The 24,328-nt window shown below is 50.9% G+C and overlaps 3 protein-coding genes across 3 annotated transcripts; 1 reads left to right on the forward strand and 2 right to left on the reverse strand.

Moving 5' to 3' along the window:
* Lst1 (leukocyte specific transcript 1) lies at positions 1 to 2,732 on the reverse strand. Its single transcript, XM_055591987.1, has 4 exons — positions 2,664 to 2,732; positions 1,508 to 1,609; positions 1,147 to 1,169; positions 1 to 228 (listed from the first exon to the last, which is right to left on the reverse strand). The coding sequence occupies exons 1-4, from the start codon at positions 2,680 to 2,682 to the stop codon at positions 79 to 81; spliced, it is 294 nt and encodes a 97-aa protein (XP_055447962.1). The 5' UTR covers positions 2,683 to 2,732; the 3' UTR covers positions 1 to 78.
* Positions 2,733 to 17,294: 14,562 nt separating this feature from the next.
* Positions 17,295 to 18,809, forward strand: Ltb (lymphotoxin beta). Its single transcript, XM_055591976.1, has 3 exons — positions 17,295 to 17,516; positions 17,773 to 18,085; positions 18,356 to 18,809. Exons 1-3 carry the CDS (start codon positions 17,355 to 17,357, stop codon positions 18,784 to 18,786), a joined length of 906 nt encoding a protein of 301 aa, XP_055447951.1. The 5' UTR covers positions 17,295 to 17,354; the 3' UTR covers positions 18,787 to 18,809.
* Positions 18,810 to 22,191: 3,382 nt separating this feature from the next.
* On the reverse strand, positions 22,192 to 24,328 carry Tnf (tumor necrosis factor). Its single transcript, XM_055591998.1, is given in 5 exon segments — positions 22,192 to 22,826; positions 23,092 to 23,139; positions 23,315 to 23,369; positions 23,886 to 24,172; positions 24,175 to 24,328. Coding segments are annotated over 5 exon segments (963 nt in total). The 3' UTR covers positions 22,192 to 22,407.

Here is a 24,328-nt window from a genome sequence, read left to right on the forward strand (position 1 = left end):
GAGGCGGGAGCCACAGTCTTTACTGGGGGAACTCGGGGCGGCTCCGACCACCCGCCCAGGGCCGGGGGGCATCGGGGCTCAGGTGGGCTTGTTCTTGGCGATGCAGGCGTAGTCGGTGCTGGGGTCGTCCTTCAGGCCCTCGCCCTCCTCTCTGTCGGTGAGGTCACCGCTGGACACCGGCAGCCTCTGCAGAGACGCGTAGTGGAGCTCCTGCCCCGACATCTGGGCCTGGCGGGGCGGGACTGTGCTGAGGCCGGGGCGCCGCCCTCCGCCCTTCCCCGCCCCAGCCCCCGCCTTTCCTCACTACTTTTCTGTCTCCTTTTGTTTCTGAAGCTCCTGTCGTTCATGCAAGCGTTCCTTTTCTCTCGCCGAATGTTGCTCTTTGACTCTTACTCTCTATTGTGCTCCCCCCCCCCCCGTCTCTTTCTTTCTGTTTTTCTTTCTTTCTATATATGGCGTAAGTGTGACTGTCTGAGCTTGCGTATGTAGTCCGGAAGGTGAGGCTTGGACAGCATCTATTTTATTATTATTATTATTATTATTATTATGATGATGATGATGATGATGATGATGATGATGATGATGATGATGAGACAGAGTCTCTCCCTAAAACTGGAGTTGCTATTTCTACTAGGCTGGCTGGCCTGGCCCCCACATCCTGCCTGCCTCAACCCCCACTGAGCCCCGGATCCAAGCACAAGGCACCAGAAAACGCTTTCTCAGAACCCCCTCCTTTGAGACAGGGTCTCATGTAGCTAAGGCTAGCCTTCACCTTGACATGACCTCCCTGCCTCTGCCTGGGATTTCAGCTGTGAACCGCCCTGGCTGTGTGCTGTTCTGGGAACCGAGCTCAGGGTTCCACACACCCTCAAGACTGCTGACAGCCGTGCTGCTGGCCACGCACACCACTTCCCTCTCCTTGTTTTTGCTGTCATTCTCTTGAGCTAGGGCCTCTCTATGGAGTCCTGATTGTCCCGGAACTCCTCTCTCACTGCTTCCTCTCTCTCCGTCCTTTCCCTGGAGTTGTTTTATGTTCTGATAAACACCATCCATCCCCTCTGTCCCATTGTCTTGCTTCTCTTCCCCCCTCCTACCTCCCTCTTCACTCCGCTCCCCACTTGGGTTCCCCCTCACCCCCAGACTCACCTTGTTCCTTTCCAGTCTCTTCACTAGAAGAAAACAAGAAGTGACTCAGCATGACCACCCAGCACCCCCACACACACCAGAATGGCACCCCAAACTGTCTCATCCACATGGATTTCCCATCCCAGAAGAGCACCCCACCCCAGGTCCCCAGCTCCAGAACACACACACCATTCCCCAGCCCACCAGCCCACCAGCCCAGCCTTCCACAACCCACTGGTTCCCCATGCTCACTTGCTGACTGCCATGGGAGCCACGCCCAAAGCCTGGGCCTTTGGGAGACTCCTTCCCTCTCTCCCTCCCAGAATCTGCCCGGACCCAGCTCAGGAGAGGTGTGGAGGCTGTGGTGGCTGTGAGGGCTTACCTCTCTGCTGGACCCGGCACAGGCAGGTGAACAGGACAATGACGAGCAGCAGGAGGAGCCCTTCCAGCCCCACGCTCCCATACAGCAGGTAGAGACAATGGCCTGGAGAGATGATTGCCAGAAGGCCTTTCTCCCCTCACTTCCCCAAACCCCTGGTTAAATGTAAGCGTCACACCTGCTCTGGTTTCCCCCCTTTTCTGTCAGTTCTTCCTCTCCCTGCACCCAGCACCCACGGTCTCCTTCTGACAATTACGTTCATATAACAAAGACCCCTGACTGCACCCACCCTCACGCCCTCCCTGCTCCCCCCCCTGCCTCTCCCGGCCCCGTCTCTTCCCTGCTATGCTGACAGTCTCAGGTATCCCTGGAGGCCTCACAGTGGCTATGCAGCAGCCATGCTTGAACTGCCCCTGGTGCCCGCACCCCTCAGCGCTAAGCTGACAGTATGTACTACGACCACACCTGTGGTTCTATGTGGCTCCGGGGTCAAAGCCAGGCCTCCGCCATCCTCCAACAATTTTAGGTGCAGGAAAATACACTCTAAGAGATTTGGGGGTTTGGGAGGTTTTGTTGTTGTTCTTTACTTGAGACAGGGTTTCTCTGTACCTTGGCTGTCCTGAAACTCCATCTATAGACCAGGCTGGCCTCAAACTGAGATCTGCCTGGCTCCTGAGTGCTGGGATTAAAGCTGTGTACCACCACTGCCTGCCTTTTTTTTCAGTGTCTGTTACAGCCTTGGCCACTCTCAAACTCTGTGCAGAGGCAGTCCAAGCTCTTGACATCTGTCCTTCTGCCCCACCTCCCTGGCACTGGGATTCTAGGAGGCCACGGTCTGCCCAGTCTGAGCAGCTAGGGCAGTAACCCAGGCCTTCATGCCTGCTAAGGACTGCACTGGGCTACAGCCCAGCCAAGACACATTCTTTACCCAGTCTTCAATTCTCACTTCCTCTGGAGATCCACACACCCTAGCCACCTCTCCTGACTTCATGCCCACATCCTATTGTCTCTTTGCCTCTGGAAGAAGCCTCGATCCCACCTGCCCTGGCTAGTTCTGAGGGATTCTGACCACCTCTCCTAAACATGAACACTGCCTTTCATCCTTCCCTCTCCAGCACTCACATCGTCCCCTTGTAGACCAGGGGAGACCCCTACGTACCTTTTGCACAATCTAGCATAGTTCAGGGATGAAGAGCAGGCCCGAAGGTCAAGACTTAACTAATCCCTCTTCTGCTGGCTTTAACGGCTTGGGCTAGTCACGTGCCCCCAAGTTCCCCATCTCTCAGTTTAGAGGCCCCATTACAGTCCTCGGCAGTGGTGGCACGCACTTTTAATCCCAGTGCTCCAGAGACAGAAATAGGTGGATTTCTGAGAGTTCAAGGCCAGCCTGGTCTACAGAGTGAGTTCCAGGACAGCCAGGGATACACAGAGAAATCATGTCTCAAGAAACAACAAAATTCTTGTCTTTGATGAACTGGGCATTTTATGTCATAACCGATGATGGAGGAGCCTGAGACCTTAGCAAGGAAAGCCCGGCAGTGAGCCTGGTGGCAGAGACAGGTAGGTCTCTGAGGGTTCGAGGCCAGCCTGGACAGTGATTTCTAGGACAGCCAGGGCTATAAAGTGAGACCCTGTCTCAGAAAGCAAAAACGCCAAGGGAGGCTCAGAATAAATAGAGGTGTTTAGCTGTACCCTGCCCCCACTGGATGTCTTCTGCCCCAAGCTGTCAGGGTGGGAGGCAGCCTTGGAGGAAGGCTGGAAACTTCGCACAAAGCCTGGGTACTGTGAGAGGGCTGAGGAAGGCAGGGGGTCGGGGGTAGGCAGGAGGACCACTGGAAAGGCGGAGAGGAAGGGTACTTCCCCCAGGAAAGCAGGCCTATTCGCTGCGGTGGAGAAGTGGACAGCTGACAGCGGGTTTTGGGGCCCTGTCACTTCTCCTGGGCCACTTCCTGCCCTTTAACGGCCGGTTCCTGCTTGAGGGCAGAAGGAGGCCCTGACCTAACCCAAGAACCAGATTCACAGATAACAGTTTGAAACCTAGAGCCTCCTAGCTTTAAGAGGAATGCTGTGCGGTGGGGGTGGGGAGGGCAGTCACAGGCGGAGGGGGAACCCTTAGGAGCTTCGATGAACCAGGCACAGAGTAGACTAATATTGTTATTAATTATTATTAGTAGTAGCAGGGTTTTGCTACAGAGCCCAGGCTGGCCATCTTCCAGCCTCAGTGCATGGCTGGGCGTATACTTTCAACTGCAGATCCCTTCAGCATCTTTGGAAAACGAAGACACAGGTGCTCAGAGGGTCTGAATACAGAAGATCCCTTCCAGCTCAGAAAACCCCAGATCCATAGTTTGCTTCCATTATCCTAGTGGGTGTCTCTTTCATCCAGGATGGCTGTCCTCTTTCAGCTCACCCAGACTCTGGTTTACTCGTTCAGTTGTTCAGAGCCACCCTAGTGGAAAGAAACAAACCCACCTCAGGCTTTTGGGCCCGGCCTCCAAGTTTAGCTTCCTTCCTGTGCCTCTCTTCCTCTCTGCATCCAGAGGAGGAGGCATAGCTGTTGGGAGATGGTGTCCAAACAGCTTTCCTTTAGACTCCTAGCTATCAGTAAGGTGGTTGCCCCTCAGCTCCCACCTTCCAATTCATCCTGCAGTGCTGAGCAGATGCGTTGTTATTAAAGGAATGAAAATCCCGATCGCTCTATTTTATCAATAAAGATTCAGGAGGCAGATGCTGGGGTGAAAAGCTGGTAGCTCAGAGAGGCAGAAAAAGAACCCAGCTCATGTCCCAGAAAGAAAAAAATCCCCAAAAAGCTCACTAGGTCAGCTGACAGCCCAGGAGGAAAAGGCTAAAAAACTCAAGGCCAAAGTCTTGCTAGTCCAAAGCTCAAAAGCCAGAGAGCTAGAGAGCTAAAAAGTCCCTTTTAAGTCTACAGCCTGTCTTAAATACCCCTCAGCTCAAAGTCCCTCCTACTCTCTAATCCTGGTCAGCTGGTTTCTTGCTCTGTGTCTTGACCTAGGATTAACTTTATTAGGTCTGGGCTCTTGGCTGGCTGAAACACACCACAATCACCTGTTTACCATAAGCAGAAAATTCTTGGGTTAAAGGTGTGTAAAAGGGCTCAATCACACCAAACAAGAAACAGGGTTTTACAGTTCACAATGGGATCAAATATCCTATAAGGTTTCTCCCTTTTTGTCTAAATAAAAGATTTTCTCTCTAACATCAATGAACTAAGTGCTGTCTGGTTAAAAGCAAACATTCATAATGCCTAGCCCATTCGTTTTTTGCAATTTTGGAAAAAGCACTCTACTATCTAGCTTATCTTGGTGAATCCAAAGTTTGGCGCCTAAATCACTTTGTATCATAACTTGCGTTACCAATCAAAAAACAACCTTTTAAGACCTAAAACATCTTCTTAAATCCTAAACAACTTAAGCTCTAATTGTAAGAGTATAACCCCATCGGTGACTCAAGAAGGATAAATATGATATGAATAAACAGGAAGAGCAAAGCTAGCAACTTCTAAAACTGTAGAAATGATAGAGACCGCTGGCTGCTTAGACGCCACCCAGCATTTCTCTGTAACATTGCAACATCATCTCAAGCCTTCTGGCTCAGATCATCTGAGACTTTTCTGTGAAGCGGGTATTATGAAGGACTTGCCTGTCTTCTCCTGCCAAGCTTGGGAGTCGACTTTGCTGCACCCAGTTTGTCCACTGAAGGAGAAGCAAGGGCATTTTCTTGCTCAGGAGCTAGCTTGCCACATATGAAGTCATCTCCAAAGATAATTTTTTGATGCTCATCTTCTTCTCCAAAGTCAAAAGGGGCTGCTGCCAGGAGCTGACATGTCTCATTGTCAAAAATTTCTCCAACTAATAAAACATCTTTAAATGCCAAATTATGTAGCTCTCTGAAGTTTTTGAAAACCGTCTATCTATCTCTAGTATATATGAACTGAATTACTTGTTTCTAGCTATATACTGACTGATTAAGTTAGAAAACGTCTGTTTAACTAAACTAGTACCTAACAACACCACAAGTTTGATTGACTATTAATTTGCATTTCTTATTATTTTATGCAGTTTGTGATAGTAGCTTTCAAAAGGACTGGAACATCACATTGCATCTTTAAAAATTATTTAATTTTACTTTATGTGCATTAGTGTGAAGGTGTCAGATTCCCTGGAATTGGCGTTACAGACAGTTGTGAGCTGCCATGTGGGTGCTGGGAATTGAACCTAGGTCCTTTGGAAGAGCAAACAGTGCTCTTAACCACTGAGCCATCTCTCCAGCCCTTCACAATGAGTTTTTAAGAATTACATAGGTATAATACCTTAAAAAGATTCCATACATAGTGTGAAATAACCTTAATTTTCATTCAATGCACAAAGGCTCTATACCAATGTAACCATTTCTAATCTTAATTTTCTATCAGTATTCGAAGATCTAGAAGACTAGAGTCAATAATCTACCTTTTCCTTATCATTCCTATGTTGTTTCTATATCCCCCTTTTTTTGTCTAAATAAAAAGGAAAGATACAGGGGTCTGGAAAGATGGCTCAGAGGTTAAGAGCACTGGCTGCTCTTCCAGAGGTCCTGAGTTCAATTCCCAGCAACCTCATGGTGGCTCATAACATCTATGGTGAGATCTGGTGTCCTCTTCTGGTGTGCAGGTGTACAGGTGTATAAATAATAAATAAATAAATAATTTTAAAAAAGGAAATATACAGTAAAACTACAAAAATCAAGCATTTTCTGCTAAGCTTTCTACAATGTTCAGCTTGGTTGTATTTGGCTGTCTTAGGGTTAAATATTTTTTAGTTCAAAGTTGTGTAAAATGTTCTTGCTACTCTCATATGAACTCAGCATTTTGAATGTTGTAAGCAGTCTGTAGTCCTAAGCTAATCTTTGGGCGGTGGTTGTCAGCTTGGTGGCAATCCTGACTAGACAGAACCATAACAGTTAACTCAAAGGTGTCCACTGTTCATGAAGAACCAGGCAGTAGAAGCCTAGAGCAGTTTTCCCCAATGGTTGGTGTTACTCAATCCAGGTGGATTCATCTTTGGGGGCTCCTTCATCTTCTTGGAAACCTAAGAGGTTACTTTTAGGAGTAGTAGTGAAAGATCCCCGGAGGGTATCTTCCGTCAGAGAGACCCCCTCCCAAAGAACAACGAGTCCATTCGGATGCAAACAGCAAGAGGCTTTTATTTTGATTCACGAGTACTCGGGGCAGCAAGGTCACTCGGGAGGAACCTTGCGCGCCCCCTAGATGGGAAGCTGGGGTTTTTATAGGGTTTTAGAGGCAGAAGCACTGGTACAGAAGCGAGAGGGCATGGTTACAGGGGGCTGATTGGTACGTTTACACGAGACCACAATTTGCGTCAAAGTTTGGCAGGGGCACCCAGATTCCAGGAACTGGGTGGTCAAGGGGGGTAGGATGACCCCTTGACGTGGCCCGCCACCTGTTATTTTGTTTTTCCCTATCTTAGCTGAAACAGTCTCACAGATATCTATGAGAGTGATTAACACAAACTGTTTTTAGTATGACTGGGGCAGCCTGACCACAGATATCCCAAGTGGGTGACACAGCTAGGATTTCTCAGTAATTTTCCAGTTTCTCATCTGGCCTTCAGAGTTTTATAAAACAGTGGTGTCTCACAAAATGGCGTTAGCTATGTTTAACTTAGGGTGAGGCTGGGGTCTTTCAGTAGGAAACCTAAACATTTTTAAATGCCATTTTCAGCAGGTTTTGGAAAGTTCTGAGGACCATAACCTGTTAAGTACATCTGAGGTATACAATCTTTTTCCTAGTTGCTTGCTTCAGCCTCAAACCTGGTAACATGTACAGGAAGCTACATAAAGATTACTTCTAGAGTTAGTTAACGCTCTGTACGACAGAGAGCTTCTGCATAATAACCTTATAGATTCTGAGATAATGTTTATGCCTTAAAATATTAGAGAGTCAAATGAAAGCCGAAAAATTATGAGATCAGTGGCAATAGAACAGTCCCTTTTTTTTTTGTCTCCCTCTGTCCCATACCAGGTGGCTCTGCTGATATAAGTCAGAATTTTTTTTATTTTCCTTTAACAAGCATTCGTGGGCTTAGAGAAAAAGAGAGCCACGTTCCAACCCCAAGTCAGCTTTAATTTTTAATTGACTTGGGGCCACACAAAGACCATTTGCCGCTTATGTCTGTGGAGGGCAGAAGAAACAGGATGGAGGTGGGTGATTCCACTTAGCCAATTACTCCTCCTCTTGTGACATTTTCCTTTTTTTTTTTCCAGAAGTTTCCTTTGCCCAGTGGTCTCTGGATTCCTTTGTTATTTTTGTTGTTGTTGTTGTTTGTTGTTTTTTTCTGGAAAGATAAAAACAAAACCTAGGGGCTGTTCCTGACATGAACTCAGTGTCTCTTTGACCCAACTCCCTCCCCACCCCCCAGGGAGGAGCAGCCTTACCAGGCCACAGAGGAGGACATGCAGCCAGTCATGATGAGACCGGATAAGCTAGGGTCAGATGAAAGGGGAGGAGGACTTCCCCTATCAGCGGATTTAGGGAGGGGCATGGAGGAGATGAGGGAGGGAGGGGGCTACAGCCCTCTTTAATTAATATAAAAAATTAAAAAAAGAAAAACCTTTAATTAATATCAAAAATTTAAAAAAAACAACAAAAAACCAAAAAACAACCCTGCCCTAACCCTAACTCTGGGAAGTTTCTTTTTTGATGGGTTTTGTCTTTCCTAGGACAAAATGTTTTTTGGCAATAGAAAAAGTATTATCTCTCAATTGAAAACATTTTAAAGTTCTTTTGAAATTTTGAAACTAAATATAATTTAAGTGTGTTTATTTTTAGGTCACAAAGGACATTTGCTTTGAATTTCAGTCTGCCTTTTGCAAGCAGCTTTTAAATTTAAACCACTGTAATTCTGATATGCTTGCCTCTGTCTCCCAAGTGTTAGGATCAAAGGTAAGTGCCTTCCAAGTGCTGGGATTAAAGGTGTGAACCACAACACAGATCTAAGCTTTTCTCTACTTGGAACTTGGTCTGTCTCAGGCCGGCCTTGAACTCAGAGATCTACTTGCTTCTGTCTTCTGAGTGTTGAGATTCAAGGGATAAACTTTCCAAATGCTGGGATTAAAGGTGCTGTCTAGCTCCGCCCTGTTTATTTTAACTTTAGAATTTAGAAAACTCATTTGTTGAGATCCTCTGTCTCTTCTGGGATTAAAGGCATGGGCTGTCACCAACCTGCTCAAATGTTTCATTTTTAGCTCTAAATTACTCCAACTCTTAGAGATTTAGAAAGCAATTTTGATCTGTACTAAAACTTAAAAGTTTCTTGAAACACTTTAAATCTCTTAACTGTGTTTTTAATACCAAACAACAAAAATATCCTTTTCATTTAAGAAGACAGCTTCAGTCTTTATAAGTTAGTTTGGATTGAGTGACTTAGCTGCCTGATGAACTATCACCTCTCCTTGTTCACATCTCTCCTGTTCCAGTATAACCTTTATCAATTCTGATTGTACCCACAGCTTTTCTTCTCCTGTGGAAACAAAGGCAAAACCTCTTCCCCAACATAACACATATCCTGGTTTCCGTTCTGAGGTCAACACATCTGTAAAATATACAGGTTGATTTAATTCAGCAGGTTTTTCTCCCCAATGTCTCTCTGCAGCTGCCATTCCCTTCTCGTTAGCATTTTAAAAATCTGAAGTTAATGAAGCACTGTGTAACCTGTCTCTGGGGCCTTAATTACCCCTTCTGTTTATTAAGCATGTCTTTTAAGGTGCGGCTAGAGCTTTCTATAACTGCTTGTCCTATAGGGTTTTGTGGTATACTGTAATATGCTTTATGTTGTAAGATGAAAAAAAAAAACTGTTTCATTTTCCTAGAGACATATGCTGGTCTTAATCTGTACAGGTGTCCCCATAACAGCCACGACTTCTAATTAACGTGTAATTACAGAATCCGCCTCTTCGGAACTGAAAGCAGCTGCTCATTGAAATCCTGAATATGTATCTATGCTGTGGTGCACACACTTTAAATTTCCAAACTCTGAAAAATGAAAAACATCCAGTTGCCAGATTTTATTTCTTTGGGTTACTTCCTGCAGGTAATGGAGTTTGGTTATACAAAGTATAAGTTGGACATGTCCTTATAATTCCCTTGGCTTGTAGCCAAGTGATAGAAAAATCTGGGCTGGAGAGATGGCTCAATGGTTAGGAACACTGGCTGCTCTTCCAAAGGATCTGGGTTCAAGTCCCAGAACCCACATGGCAGCTCACAACTGTCTGTAATGCCAATTCCAAGGGACCTAACATGTAAAATAGAATAAAAAAAAAAAATCTTTCAAGCCTTTGCTGTTAACATGGTGTTTACGAAATTCTGAGGCTTCTAGCACATTTCCTATTAACAGCTCATCAATTTCATCATTCCCTTTTGCTAGGGGCCTGTTAGACCCAGAGATCTGATACATGTTCTATACACCGGGTGATTGCTATTTCTGATTACTTGTAGTTGAATAAACAGTGAAGTTAATTCTGAATCATCCAGAATAAGCTCAGCAGTTCCAATATGTAAAACAACTCTTTCCGCATATTGAGAGATTCAGGAAAATCACACAACACCATAACAGTGGCATACGGCTCTGGTTTTTAACTAAATCACAAGGGCTCTGAGCCACTTAACTGAAATTTCCTAACTTACAGCCTTGGTCTTTTATATTTCATAAAAGGTATTGTGGCTTTCCTGATTTATTGGCATCAGTATGAAATGTAGGTGTTACAGAAGTTGTTCTCCCTTTTACCATATGCGGGAGAGTACAATTATTTTTTTTTAATATATATAAATTGAAGTCTCTTGCTTTTGGAATATTTATTGTTAATCTCTCCCCCAAAATTACCGCATGCTCTTTGCCAATGTTCATTTTCTGCCCATAATGAGGCAATTTCAGCATTAGTAAAAGGTACCTCAATTTCTGCTGGGTCTATTCCTGCTAATTTACAAAGTCCTATTTTTCCTTTCAGAATCAATTTAGAAACTTTTTTTTTTAACATAGGTCTTTAATTTTTATTGTCTGTGTGCTAAAAATTTTCATTTTAAGATAATATATTCTCTTTGCATAAGAAATTCTGTGGAAAATAAGTAGAAGGCAAAATAACCAAAATACAATCCAGCTTTGGATTCCAGTAATCCTCATATATATCCTGTAATTTCTTTTCTACTGGAGCCAATTTTCTCTCAGCCTCAGCAGATAATTTTCTTGGACTACTTAAGACCTTATTACCTTGTAAGGTCTGAAATAAATTGCTTAGCTTTTGAGTAATTAATCCAATTGTGAGCCACAGCCAGTTAATATCTCCCAGCAACTTTTGAAAATCATTAAGAGTTTACAATTGATTTTTCTAGATTTGTACTTTCTGTGATCAAATTTTCTGTAAACCTATCTGATATCCTAGATAACTGATAAAATCTCCTCTTTGTATTTTTTCAGGAGCAGTTTGTAATCCCCAGAAAGGCAAAATTCTCTTTACTTCATCAAACATTTTTCTAAAGTATCCACATCTGAATCAGCCAGTAAGATATCATCCATATAATGGTAAAATTTAGCTTGAGGAAACTGTTTATGAATTATTTCTCATGGCTGTTGTACAAACAGTGGCACAAGGTAGGACTGTTTAATATTCCTTGTGGTAAGTCCAACCAATGATATCTCTTTATTGAATCACTATTATTTTATAGTAGCATTGGCACTGAGAAAGCAAATCTTTCCCTATCATGCTCATGCAAAGGGACTGTGAAAAAGCAATCCTTTAACTCAATTAATTACCACGAAAGGCCATGACTTAGGAAATAAAGAAGGCAATGGGATTTCAGGCTGTAAAGAGCTGAAATTGGCTGAATCATTTATGGCTCTTAAATCTGTTAACATCCTCCATTTTTCTGATTTCTGTTTTATAATGAACACAGGGGAATTTCATGGACTGGTAGATTCATTATTGTGTTGAGCATTTAGCTCTTCCTGTACCAGCAGTTCTGTAATTTTTCTTTTGTCATGGGCCATTGATCCACACATACAGGTTTGTCAGCCATTTTAAAGGTAGGGTGCTTGAAAGACCAGCACCTGTCCTGTCTTGCTTATAGACAGCTTGGACAGTCTCTGACTGTCCTTTTAATATTTTTCTCAGAAGCAGTCTTTATTTTATACTTTGCTTCTGGGATTGGAGGAATGTTAATCTGTGTTTTCCATTGCTGCAACAAATCACATCCCCATAAATTCATGGCTCTATTAGCCACATATGGCTTTAATTTTCCTATTTGTCCTTCTGGCCCTATATATTCAACCCATCTTGCACTTGGTTTTGCTTAACATAAAGTTCTAATCCCTAGAAGCTGAATATTTACTTTCTGAAGAGGCCAGTCTAGATGCCAAGATTTTGGTGAAATTATTGTTACAACTGCTCCTGTGCCTACTAAACCTTCAATTCCAGTGCCATTTATTTGTATTTCTAGCTTAGGTTTCTGATCATTTGTAGCAGTTTGCCAATATATTTGTTTTATGTTCTTTCTTGAATTTTTGTTTTATCTTTTGAAGCTTTTCTGTCCTTTATTACATCCAGAGCAGTGCTGTTTTTAACAACAGGCGCTAAATCTTTTGATCACTCTGTGGATGAGCTTCTCCTAAACTGACAGGGGATGATTGAATTGAATTTGATGCTGAGGCCTGCACCCGGGCCTCAGGTGCTTCCTGAGAGCAAAGGGTTACCTTACCTGTCCCTCGCTGGCCTCCATTCCTTAGTCCAGTGCTAGCCTGTCACATCTTCTGCATATCCAGAAGGCCGGGGCCTTTTTTTTGGATTATCCCTAGAAAAACCAGTTTCTAGGAACATCGCGCCTACACTCCCTTTTCAAATGGCCTTGCTCACCGCAATTAAAATGTCTGCCATTTTGATTTTTCCTGACTCTTTTAGAAATTACCTCCCTATCCATAAACATGAGATCTAATATCAGCCCTAACTCTATTCATCCCTCTGCTGGTGCTGATCTTGCCTTTAAAGGTCTGATTACTCCTTTGCATTCTGACTTGGCATTTTTAAGAGCTTAGTTTCATTTAGTACTTTCCTGGCTTCTGAATCTGATACTATTCTACTTACAGCTGAAGTCGGTTCTTGCAAAAATCAGTAAAGGTTTCTTTGGGGCCTTGTTTAATTTTAGTAAACGACTCAGATCTCTTTCTTGATTCTTCAACCTTATCCCAAGCATTTCAAGCTACTAAATGACACAGCGCCAAGGAGCGACCCTGCAATTCAAGCTGCCTTTGTAACTCAGCATATTGGCCTTCGCCTAGCGACTGACACTGGGAAACATCAATACCTCTGGCCTGACTTCATTTTCCTACGGCTTTTGCTTCCTCTTTCCACCATGGTCACTATTGTAACTGAGGAGCAGGTTCCAATATTGCTGTTGTCAAATCTGTAGTCTTGGGGAATAACCCTGTTCTGAGTTGATGAATTTAACATCTGCTCAACCTAGAATGGATGCACACCATCGGAGACAACCGCGTGGATCTCCTCAGATCTGATGTGTCTAGAGGAGGCCATTCCCATCCGTTAGAACCTTGGGGCACTCCCGCCTCCTGGGTGGCCTGGTGTGTAACTGGGTGTGCTGAAGCTAACAACCTTGGGCTGACCCCCTTCAGTTTCCCTATGTGGTAGCATGAGGGGTTCCTGTCTAAAATCCTGTCTGTGTCTGAGAACTTTTCTTGTTCTCATTTATAACTCTTTCTAAGACTTGTCAAAATTCCTCTGTCTGCATCTGAGTAGTTTTATTCCCATTGATAAGTCTCTCTAGTTTTCCTTCAAAGGCTTGCATTCATTTTTTCTTTGAGCAACTACAGAGAGCTATACGGTTATTAAGAATAAAGTATAAAATACCAATAACAACCATAATTGGCATTGGGGCAATTTCCACTAAGCTGTTTAGCTTTTCATTTTCTGCTTCATCTTCAAGCCATCTAGAGTAGCATCATACAGGGTCCCAAAGCTTTCTGTTAAGTTCCCATCCTTAACTCTCTCCTTGAGGATTTCCCAGGTGACTTACCAAATCTGATGGCTTTTGTTTGTCCTTGGCTGGCACGATCTCTCTGTCTGTGGGGTTGTGCCTCTCACTGGAGCGCCAAAATGTTGTTATTAAAGAATCGAAAATCCCCTATAATCCTAGCAACTGGGGAGGCAGAGGCAAGGCAGATCTCTGAGTTTGAAGCCAGCCTGGTCTACAAAGTGAATCCAGGACACCCAAGGCTATACAGAGAAACCCTGTCTTGAAAAAAGAAAAAAAGAAAAAGAAAGGAAAGAAAGAAAGAAAGAAAATCCCAATCATTCTATTTTACCAATAAAGACTCAGGATCCAGGTGCTGGGGTGAAAAACTGCCAAAAGAGGCAGAGAAAGTGCCCAGCTGACCTTTCTGCTCAGCTCACATCACAGAAGAGCTCAAAAAGCTCACTAGCTCAGCTGACAGTCTAGGAGGAAAAAGCCAAAAAATGCAAGGCCAAAGGCTTGCTAGCTCAAAGCCAGAGAGCTTAAGCTCCTTCTTCACCCTGTCTTAAGTACCCCTCAACTCAAAGTCCCTCCCTACTCTTTAATCCCTGTCAGCTGATTTCTTGCTCTTGACCTAGGGTTACCTTCATTGGATCCAGGCACACAGAGCTCTGGGATTACAGGTGTGTGCTGGGGCTGGCTGAACCGTACCTGCTTACAGGAAACAGAAAGCTCTTGGATTAAGGTGTTCGACAGGGCTGAAACAGACCAAACAAGAAACAGGGTTTGACGGTTCCCAGCCTCCGGGTTCACAAAGGGATCACGTCCTGCAACACAGATGCCCACCTCCTCAGGGGCTCCGATGACCGCCTCCCCCTTCTGCTGAGTGTGCTGATCTGGGCATGTGCTCCCAGGCACCTCTGGTGCAGGAGCTCTGGGTTGTGTGTGTGTGTGGGGGGGGGGGGGGGGGCTTCCCTGGCGTCTGCAGCTGCTTCAGAAGCAGAGGAGTCCGAGGCAGCCACACAGATCCGCTTACAGATGTGAGACAGGAAGTGGGTGACGGGCTGGCGCTGGCCAAGCTGCAGGGGTCGGGGAGGACTTCCCACAGGAGGCAGAGAGCCAAGGCCTAAACGGCCTGGGAGTGAGGACCTGGGCGAAGCCCTCGGTGGCACCGGGACTGAGAAGGAAAGGGCGCCAGAGGGCAGCACCCCAGGTCTTTGAACAGCTAAAATGGAGGCAGAGGCGGAGGAGACGTGGTGCCTGGTTCACTCTGCATGTTTTTGCGAACAAATTCAGGAACTTCGTGGCACTTCCTTCCCACAACCCCAGCGTTCCCCCTGTAGAACAAACAGGACACAATTTAAGTGATTTTCTTCTTTTTATATTTTATAATTACATCTCTCTCTCTCTAACATTGGGTGAGGAGACAGCTCCGCTGGGAAAGAGCGCTCGCCACATACACAAGCATGGAGACCTGAGTTCAAGTCCGCAGAGCTCACGTAAAGATGGGTGTGGCAACCACTTCTGAGAGTGCATATTCCTCCCGTGGGGTGGGAGGTGGGAGGGGAATTCCCGGAAGATCACAGGGAGTGCCTGTGACAGGGGCGGTCAGAGAAGGCCTCATCGGACCTGGACCAGCACTGAAGTGACCACGCACTCACACTCATGAACACACACACACAGGCACCCAGGCACGCACACGTACACGCAGAAAGTTCGGACATCTAGAAAAACAAATGTATACATATAAAGATTTGTTTTTATTAATTTATTATTATCAATGTAATGTTAAATAGTGGTAATATTGTTTTATTGTATGTTTGTGTATATATACAACAGGAGAGCAAACACCATCAGAGGCCGCAAGAGGGTGCTGGATCCCTGGGGCTGGAGTTACAGGTGGTTGTGGGTCCCCAGACTGGCGCTGGCGCCTGAACTCGGGTCCCCCGAAAGAGCTGCAGGTGCTCCTCTCGCTGGGCCAGCTCTTCAGGCCCCAGAAACGCGGGCTCAGCACCCAGGTCTCGGTTCTCAAGCCGTGGGTCCCGAACCCACCCGTCGTGTCCGATATCCACATTACGATCTGTAAAAGCAGCAACTCACTGTTATGAAGTAACGGTGAAACGGTTCCGGGGGGAGGGGGGACCGTGCTAAAGGGCCGGAGCCCTCGGGAGTTGAGGACCCTGACCTTGTTAGGACTGTTTCGTTTGCTGAATCATATCCCTATCTCATTTTTCTATCTTGCTTTCCTTTTTTGGAGGGCTGCGGGAAGGGGCAGGGCTTCTCTGTGTCCCCGGATGTCCGTCCTGGAACTTGCTCTGTAGACCGGGACGGCCTTGAGCTCGCAGACCTCAGCCTGCCTCTGCCTCCAGGCGCTGGGATTAAAGTCAGGCACCCCACCGCCCGGCTCCTCCCTCTCTCCAGCTGAGCCGGGTTCTTGCACACCCCACCCTGGCCTCACACGTGCCAAGGAGTCGGGGGAGACCCTGGCCTCCGGTCATCCTGCTGGGAGCACAGCCCTGCAGCACAGGGCTGGCCCAGCCCAGCGAGGCGTCCCCAGGCCGCTTCTCACGGCTCCGCAAGCTGTGAGCATTACTGCAAGCTACCCCAAGTTGCTCAAGCTCGGCCTCGCTTCCTCTTTCTTCTTCTGGCCGCAGGAAGATGAAATTTGCATAGAGTAAAATGTACGGATCTGAAATTAGTGCTGCTTTGCTTCTTACAGAATCGAACCCACTGGCCAGGTGCCTGTCAACGGCTCTGCTCCCAGCCCAGCCTTCCCATCTCCCTGTGCCTCTGTCTCCTTAGGGCTCTTTGGTTGGGGCCAAGTGGGTAACTTGACTGCAGGGCGGCACATCCCCAGTGCTGTCCCTCCTTACCCAAACACGGTCGGTCGGGACTGCGCCACCGGGGACCGCAGGGCCATGAGGGAGGGGCGATGGCCTGAGCCCCCGGCCAGCTTCCTCGGACCTGCTCTTCCCTAGGCTCCAATCAGCCATCAGCTCCGCCGTTACTTTGGTTGGTGCTGTTCGCTGAATTAAAGGAATCGCTTATTCGTCCAAACATTTCACGCTTCTGGAGGGATGAGGCACATTCCGGGCGCGCTCCCTGGAGGTGGAGCGCGCCTCTGCCTGCTTCTCTCAGTTTGTATTGAGGGAGGTGTCATTACCGTTGGCCTTCCCCAGAGGGAGAGAGAGAGACTGAGGCCGCAATCACTGTGGACTGGCTGAACCCTGCCTTTCCCATCTAGTTTCAGGACCTGGGACCTGAAGAAGTCAGCCAGTGTGTGCGGAGGGCCGCCTCGGGGCCGCAGACACAGCTGTCCGTGCTTGGCCTCCCACTCAGTCTCCTAGCCCCTGGTGTGTGTGTCTGTGCGCGCGCGTGGGCTCGTGTGTGTGCATGCGTGTGTGTGTGCGTGCATGCGTGCGTGTGCGTGCGTATGTGCCCGCGCGCCTGCAGCCCTCCCTCCAGCAGCACTGATCTGTGAGGTCCACAGGCACGAAGAGCACGTGGGGGAGCTGGAGCCCTCCTGGCCATCACAGGCCCGCTGCCTGGCCCTCTGCAAGCCCCCTTCCCTCCCCGGGCCTGGCCTTCCCTCCCCTCTCCTTTTCCCTGAAACCCCTCTGCCCCATCTCCTTCCCCAGTTCAGAGAACGCAGGCATCCAGGCACCCCACGCCCTGGCCCCAGCTCGGGGTAAACAGGAAGCTCGGTGAGGGGAGCCGGGGCGTCGGAAAGTCCCAGGCAGGTGTGTGGGTCCGCAGGGAGGGGCGGCCGTGCCCTGAGCTATGAAAGCCCCTGCCCGCTCCGGCTCCTGAGTCTGCATGGGGACGCGGGCACTGCAGGGCCTGGGCGGGGGGCCCCGGGGGAGGGGTTGCCTCTTGCTGGCTGTGGCGGGAGCGTCTTCGCTGGCGACCCTGCTCTTGGCAGTGCCCATCACTGTCCTGGCCGTGCTGGCCCTGGTGCCCCAGGACCAGGGACGTCGGGTGAGTGGCTGCAGCGGGCGCGAGGGCTGCATCTCCCGCGTGTTTACTGACTCAGAGCTGTGCTTCTGCCTAGCTGGCCCGGCGGGAGCGTCTGGTCTGGCTTTGCCCCCTCAGTCCTGCCTGGCCTGATGTTGCAAGCCCCTTTCGCCTCTCCCCTCCCTGACAGCCCGCCTGTGTCTTTGTGCACGCTCGGGAGGGCTGGGCTCGGCGGTTGGGGCGGGATCCGAACCCTGGCGCTGGGCCCCTACCCCTCCAGGTCGAGAAGGTCAGCGGCTCGGGAGCACAGGCGCAGAGAAGACTGGACGACAGGCCGCTGTGCCTCCCGCCCTCAGCCCCCGGCCCCTCGGGCACCCCTGAGCCCCGCCTGCACCCCCAGAGAGCCCCACCTTCCGGGGGCCGAGGCGCCCCGTCCCCGGGCCCCGTGGCGCCGTCCCCTCGGGAGGCATTGGCATGGGTGGCCACCCCGTCGCCCGCCGCGGGCCCCACAGCAGACCCAGGGGCTAGACGGCTGCCGACGGGGGCAGCAGACGCGGGGCTCAGCGCCCAGCCCCCGGCTGCCCACCTCATAGGTAAGCTCCTCGGGTGGACGCGGGCAGTGCCACCCCACGGCGGGCCAGGGCCCCCCCCCCCCCCCCCGCGGCGGCCCCCCCGCCCCCCCCCCCCCCCCCCCCGACTCCCTTGGAAACGGGTTGAAAGGGAGAGAAAGGACGGGATCCGGCCAGCCAGGGCCTCGCGGGCAGCATCGTCCCCCCGCCCTCCCCGCGGGGCCCGGGTGGGGAGCCCCGCCCGCTGCGGTCCCCCGCGGAGGCCGCAGCCCGCGCGTGTCCCCCTCCCCGCAGGCGCCTGGAGGAGCGGGCCGGGGCTCGGCTGGGAGGCCAGCCAGGAGGAGGCGTTCCTGAGGAGCGGAGCGCGGTTCTCGCGCGCCGGCGGGCTGGCGCTGCCGCGGGACGGCGTCTACTTCGTGTACTGCCACGTGGGGTACCGCGGCAGGGCGCCCCCTGGCGGCCGCCCGCTCACGCTGCGCAGCGCGCTGTACCGCGCGGGCGGCGCCTCCGGGCGCGGCGGCCCCGAGCTGCTGCTGGAAGGCGCGGAGACCGTGAGCCCCGCCGCCGACCCCGCGCGCCTCGGCGCCCTGTGGTACACCAGCGTGGGCTTCGGCGGCCTGGTGCAGCTGCGGGGCGGCCAGAGGCTGTACGCCAACATCAGCCACCCCGACATGGTGGACTACCGCAGGGGCAAGACCTTCTTCGGGGCGGTGATGGTGGCCTGACGGCCGCGCGCGCCCGCGGAGGAAGCCGGCGAGCCCGCGGCCGGGGGCGGGGCGGGCGGGGTGGGGAGGACGCGAATTCGGAAAATAAAGCGTGCGATCCCTGCCGCTGGCCCGTGCCGGCGTGCCTTCGTGGAAATGCAGGCGTGGAGTTGATTCTGGGGAGCATGCAGGGGGGGGGGGGCCGCCCCGCCTGGGGTGTGGGCACCCGCCGCGCCCACCCCGAGGCTCTGGCGCCCGCCAGGGGTCCAGGTGGAGGGCAGAAGGGGCAGTGAAACCCCGAGTGCCAGGTCGTTAGGGAGGTTGGTTGCGGTTTGTTCGTAGCTGTGGTCAAAGAAGAAACAACAAAAAAATTAGAGTCAGGGGTTTTCCTAAATTCCTCCCCCCATCCCCTTTCTCTCCTGTCTAGTGTTAGGGGGTGACACTGGGGGGCGAGTGGGGATAAAGGGTACAAAAAAGAAGAACCCACAAAGTACTAAAAACCTGGTCCCCGCAAGACCCCCTCACATACGCCCTTTCTCCTGGCCTCTGCCCCTGGCCGTGCCCTCTGGAGTCCACACGGGAAGGTGGACAGTATTCGTTCCCAGAGAGAAAACGCGCACAAGACTGAGGAACAGAGAGCCCTGTGGGCCGTGAGCTTCCCCACCGCTGGCTGCCCGACAGCAGCTACCTCTCTCTCTCTCTCTCCCCATTTCTTCATCTATCTATCTATCTATCTATCTATCTATCTATCTACCTACCTACCTTCCTTCCTACCTATCTATAGGCAGGCTCACATATAGGCCTGGCTCGCCTGGAACTTGCTCTGCGGACCAGGCTGACCTGGAAACTCAGAGACCCGCCTGTCTTGAGTGCTGGAGATAAGGGCGTGTGTCAACATGGGCTCGGACAGCTGTTGTCTGAGGGGTCAGTTCCAGGCTGTTAAGGGGGCAGCCGGGTGAAGAAAGCAAAGGAGAGAAGCAGGGGAGCCGGGAGAGGATGGAGACGTGGCTGAGGAGGTCATGCTGAGGAGGTCACAGAGGAAACTGACTCTTGCCCTGGGGCGCTTGGTGGAAATGGAAAGTCCTCACCCTTTGCTCACACTGAACCCCCCCTCCAGCTGGGACACCCTGGCTGGAGGAGGTGGAGGGGAAACCAGGGTTCTATCTAGGTCACCCCAACCTTGGAACATACCACATGATTTTCCCCTCTTGGCTATGGGGTGAAGGGCGGCCCAGCCCGCTGTGAGCCCAGTGGGCTGACGCTCTCTGCAGTTCCACTTCCAATTCCATTATCTTTCTTTTCTTGTTTCCTTAACCATTTATTTACTTCTGTTTTAAGTGCATTCGTGTGAGGGTGTCAGATCCCTAGAACTGGAGTTACAGGAGGTTACAGCTGCCATGTGGGTGCTAGGAATTGAACCCAGGTCCTTTGGAAGAGCAGTCAGAGCTCTCAACCACTCCAGCCCCCCTCCTTTCTGAGAGAGGGTCTAACTATGTGGACCACTCTGGCCTGGACTTGAAACTCTTGAAGATTTGGCTGCTTCTGCCTCCCAGGCATTGGGGCTCAAGGCCACACAGCAGCTCCTTATTTGCCTCTGCCTTCCGGTGGGGCGAGAGGGTGACCGGCTTTGGCTCCTGAATCTTCTCCCTGCCGTCGCCTTCCTTGTTCAGTCTAGTTTTAGGGAAAAGCCCATGCAGTGGGCTCGTCAGCCCCCTCCCCCACAGCTCATCACCCCAGTCATCCTCCACAGCCCGAGGTGATGTCTGCTCGCCCGGCCTGTCTCAGCAGGCGCTGGTGCGAGCTGTTTAGACACAGTCCCCCTACCCCTGACCTGTCTTTCCTCACCGTTTGCCATCCCCCAACGCCCACCCTGCTCTGGCTCTGCGTCCCCCACAGTCTCGGCACCAATAACCAGTTCTGAATAAAGGTGACCTTACACGCTTCAGCAAGCACTATTGAATAACAACAACAGCAATAAATTATTATATCATTATTATTATTGGTGGGATCAAATTCAAGGCCCTGCATGTGTGATTAAGTAATTAAAAAAGGGGGGGATTTAAACATGGTACTTTTCTCTTTCTAATCCACCCACCTCACACAGTCATCATTTGTCAAAACACTGGGGAAACCAAGGCTGGCGACAGCTCCTTCACCCACATGGAACCCCTTCTTTGTTGTCGCTGTCTTGGAGTTTGACTTCAGGGCATTCCAGACTCTAAGCACTCCCCCACCCCACCCGGACACACTCTGCAGAGCCACACTTTCAGTCCTGTGTCTTTTGAAAACACTTCTCTCATCTTCAGAGGGTGGGAAGAACAAGGAGGCTGGTGGCTGGGAGGAGGAGAGAGCTGAGCCGGCCCTGTCCAGCCGGGAACCTGCACAGGTGAAGGCCGAGGGGCTGAGCTGGCCCTGTCCAGCAGGAAACCAGCACAGGTGGAGCGCAGCTCTTCTCTCTATGGCCCGGCCTGCTCGTCTGCACAGAGGGAGGGTGAATGGCTCAGGGAGCACGGTTAGTGCTTGGAGCCCGGACACCTGAAGCTCTGGGCTCTTCCTTGGCTGTGATTCAGGTACCTGAGAATGTGGCTCCTCCCCAGCTCCATCCGAGCCACACAGCCGGAAAGAACGGCAGTACTTTCCCGGCAGGTATTCGGAATTCCCAGAGCGGGAAATTCCCGTGCCCAGAGGCAAAGGTAATTAGGTTTGGGCTCCTGTTTCCGGGGAGAGGTGGAGATGCTGGCTGGCTTCTGTTCCGTGGGGTCTTAATGACCTAGGGGCATAAAGGCTGAGGTCTGGACCCAGAGACCGGAGGCCTCTGGAGGGAAGACTGTAGGGTTGGCTTCTCACCTCCAGGGAGAGACGCAGACTACATCCCAAGACAAATCATACTTCTTTTTCAAGCAATCTTTATTTTTGCACACACCCGTAGGGCAATTACAGTCACGGCTCCCGTGGGGAGCAGAGGTTCAGTGATGTGGCGGCAGCCTGGCCACCACATCAGCATTAAGACAACTGGGTTACATAAATAGTTTGTTTTAAACATAAGCAAAAGGAAGGCGGTGGGCCGGGGAGGCCGGGTGGGAGGAGCTGATAGTCCAGCTCTGTTTTCACAGAAAACATGACTGTCTGGGACAGCTCCCAACACTGGGTCCTCCAGGACACCCGGCCCTTCACATAAATACATCCATAAGCAAATAAATAAATAAATAATAATAAATAAATAATCAGAAGTGCAATTATAAATAGAGGGGCTGGCTCTGTGAGGAGGGCTGGGCACCGCGACTCGGGGAAGAGCCTGGAAACTGGAGACAGGAAGCCCTGAGACCCCAGAAGCATTCTGAGCCAGAGGCAGCCCGACCTCCCCCTGCCCCTTTGCAGAGGCCAGGAATCGGGCTTTGAGGCGACACTGACTTCTGAAAGCCCGTTTGCATCCTTGATGGTGGCTCGTGAGAACCCACCGTCCAGGCCACCATCCCTGCAGCGCGTGTTTCTGAGTGTTACAGCGGCAAAGTTCTGAGCTCAGAGTCCTAGCTCCCTTTCTAAGTTTGAGGGAGATGGATTGGGGCTCTGAGGAGCAGACAATGAAAGGGTCCAAGTGGGGGCTGGGTAGGGAACGGACAGACAGACGCCTGCCCGTTCGCTTCACAGAGCGATGACTCCAAAGTAGACCTGCCCAGGTTCAGCAAAGTCTAAGTACTGGGGCAGGTTGACCTCGGCGCTGAGCCGGTCTCCCTTCTCCAGCTGGAAGACCCCTCCCAGGTAGATGGGCTCGTACCAGGGCTTGGGCTCGGCCCCCTCAGGTGTGTCCTTGGGGCAGGGGCTCTTGATGGCAGACAGGAGGCTGACCTTGTCCTGGTAGGAGACAGCAAAGCGGCTGACGGTGTGCGTGAGGAGCACGTAGTGGGGGCAGCCTTGTCCCTTGAAGAGGGCCTGGGAGTAGACGAGGTACAGCCCGTCTGAGGGCACCACCAGCTGGTTGTCTTTGAGCTCCATGCCGTTGGCCAGGAGGGCGTTGGCACGCCGGCTCAGCCACTCCAGCTGCTCCTCCATTTGGTGGTTGGCTGAGGGAGAGAGAGTTGAGTCAGTGCGACCTTGTCGGTTGGTTCACACTCCGCACCCTGAGCCTCGGGTTCTACCCACGCCTCACTTCCGGTTCCTGCAGCCTCTGTCTGCCCGAGTCGGCCTCGAGGTCCCGCTGACGCCTTGCTTTCCAATCACCTCCCTTTGGCTCTTTCACATCCTGCCTCCGAGTTCTGGCTATTCTCAGCCTGGTTTGACCCCCCAAATCCTGTCCCTTCACCCCAAGACACAGTGCATGGCTCTCACCTACGACATGGGCCACAGGCTTGTCGCTGGCATTCTGAGAAGAGGACCCTGAAGGGAAGAAGAGAGGCGAAGATGAGATCCCGAGGCTTCCCGGCAGGCACCCGTGTCCATGGACCCCATTCCCTTCCCTCCCTCAGCGAAGCCTCAAGCCCTCCCCACTCTTCCACCCCCGGGCTCACTGCCCCCTCCATCCTAGATTAAGAGAGAAGCTTGGACCACGTACTGAGTGTGAGGGTCTGGGCCATGGAGCCGATGATGGGGAGGCCATTCGGGAACTTCTGTGTGGGAAGAGAAGGCGGTTAGTAGCTGAAGAGTGGCCCCAAAGGAGAAGCGCCCCCCTCCTCTTTGCCCCACATCTGGTTTTTCTTCTTCCCCTCGGCTCTGCTCATTCATTCGCACAACTGTGCGGCATCTTTCTGTGCAGCGTCCTGAGCGGTTCGTCTTGCTTTATCTCCCCTCATCTCTCCGCTCACCACTCCGACCTCCCTTATCTCTGTCTCAGGTCTTTATCTCTTGCTTCTTCCCTCTCCTTCTGGCCGCATCTCTGTCCACATCTCTACAAGTGTATGCACAGGCTTGGTCACCCGTTCATTCCTCCCTGCGTCCATGAAGGGTGTTTCCTGAGCTGGCTGCAGGGGTCTGAGATCCTGCGGTCTGTCTGTCTTCCAACCGTTACTCTCCACCTGGTCTGCGTCTCCTCTCCCTCCGCAGGCCTTGCGCCCAGCAGCCGGCCTCTTCCCCTCCTAGCCTGCCTCTCTTGCCTCCCACCCTGCTTCGGCTGCCCGGATACTCACCTCTTCCCTTTGGGGGCCGATCACCCCGAAGTTCAGGAGACAGAAGAGCGTGGTGGCCCCCGCCACGAGCAGGAAGGAGAAGAGGCTGAGGCACAGGCAGCGCCTGGAGCCCTGGGGACCCGCCGCCTTCTGGGGGAGCGCCTCCTCTGCCAGCTCGATGTCGCTGATCATGCTCTCTCTGCTCATGGCGGCCTTTCTAGAGGAAGATGCGACGCCTCGGGCCAGTGTACTCGAGGGACAGAACCTGCCCTGCTGGCTGCTCGCTTGGCTGGGAGCTACTTCCAGGGGCGCTGGCTGGGTGGCTGCTCTCCCTCCCAGTGTCCTCGCTGAGGGTGCTTCTGCTGGCTGGCTGTGCAGGCAGCTGCCTTTATAGCCCTTGGGCAAGAGGGCGGGGAAAGGCTCTCATTCAGCACTCGGAAAACTTCCTTGGTGGAGAAAACCAT

This window comes from Psammomys obesus, unplaced genomic scaffold (assembly GCF_907164565.1).
Source record: "Psammomys obesus unplaced genomic scaffold, mPsaObe1.curated_primary_1811, whole genome shotgun sequence".
NCBI classification, from domain to species: Eukaryota; Metazoa; Chordata; class Mammalia; order Rodentia; family Muridae; genus Psammomys; species Psammomys obesus.

Excerpts from the sequence above, each read along its gene's own strand:
- Ltb (XM_055591976.1), top strand. The coding sequence starts at position 17,355 with ATGGGGACGCGGGCACTGCAGGGCCTGGGCGGGGGGCCCCGGGGGAGG. Across the intron at positions 17,517-17,772 it reads CCCAGGACCAGGGACGTCGG|GTCGAGAAGGTCAGCGGCTC; the intron begins GTGAGTGGCTGC and ends CTACCCCTCCAG. Across the intron at positions 18,086-18,355 it reads CCCGGCTGCCCACCTCATAG|GCGCCTGGAGGAGCGGGCCG; the intron begins GTAAGCTCCTCG and ends CCCTCCCCGCAG.
- Lst1 (XM_055591987.1), bottom strand. Across the intron at positions 1,170-1,507 it reads GTGCCGGGTCCAGCAGAGAG|TGAAGAGACTGGAAAGGAAC; the intron begins GTAAGCCCTCAC and ends GTTTTCTTCTAG. Across the intron at positions 229-1,146 it reads AGAGACTGGAAAGGAACAAG|GCCCAGATGTCGGGGCAGGA; the intron begins GTGAGTCTGGGG and ends CCGCCCCGCCAG.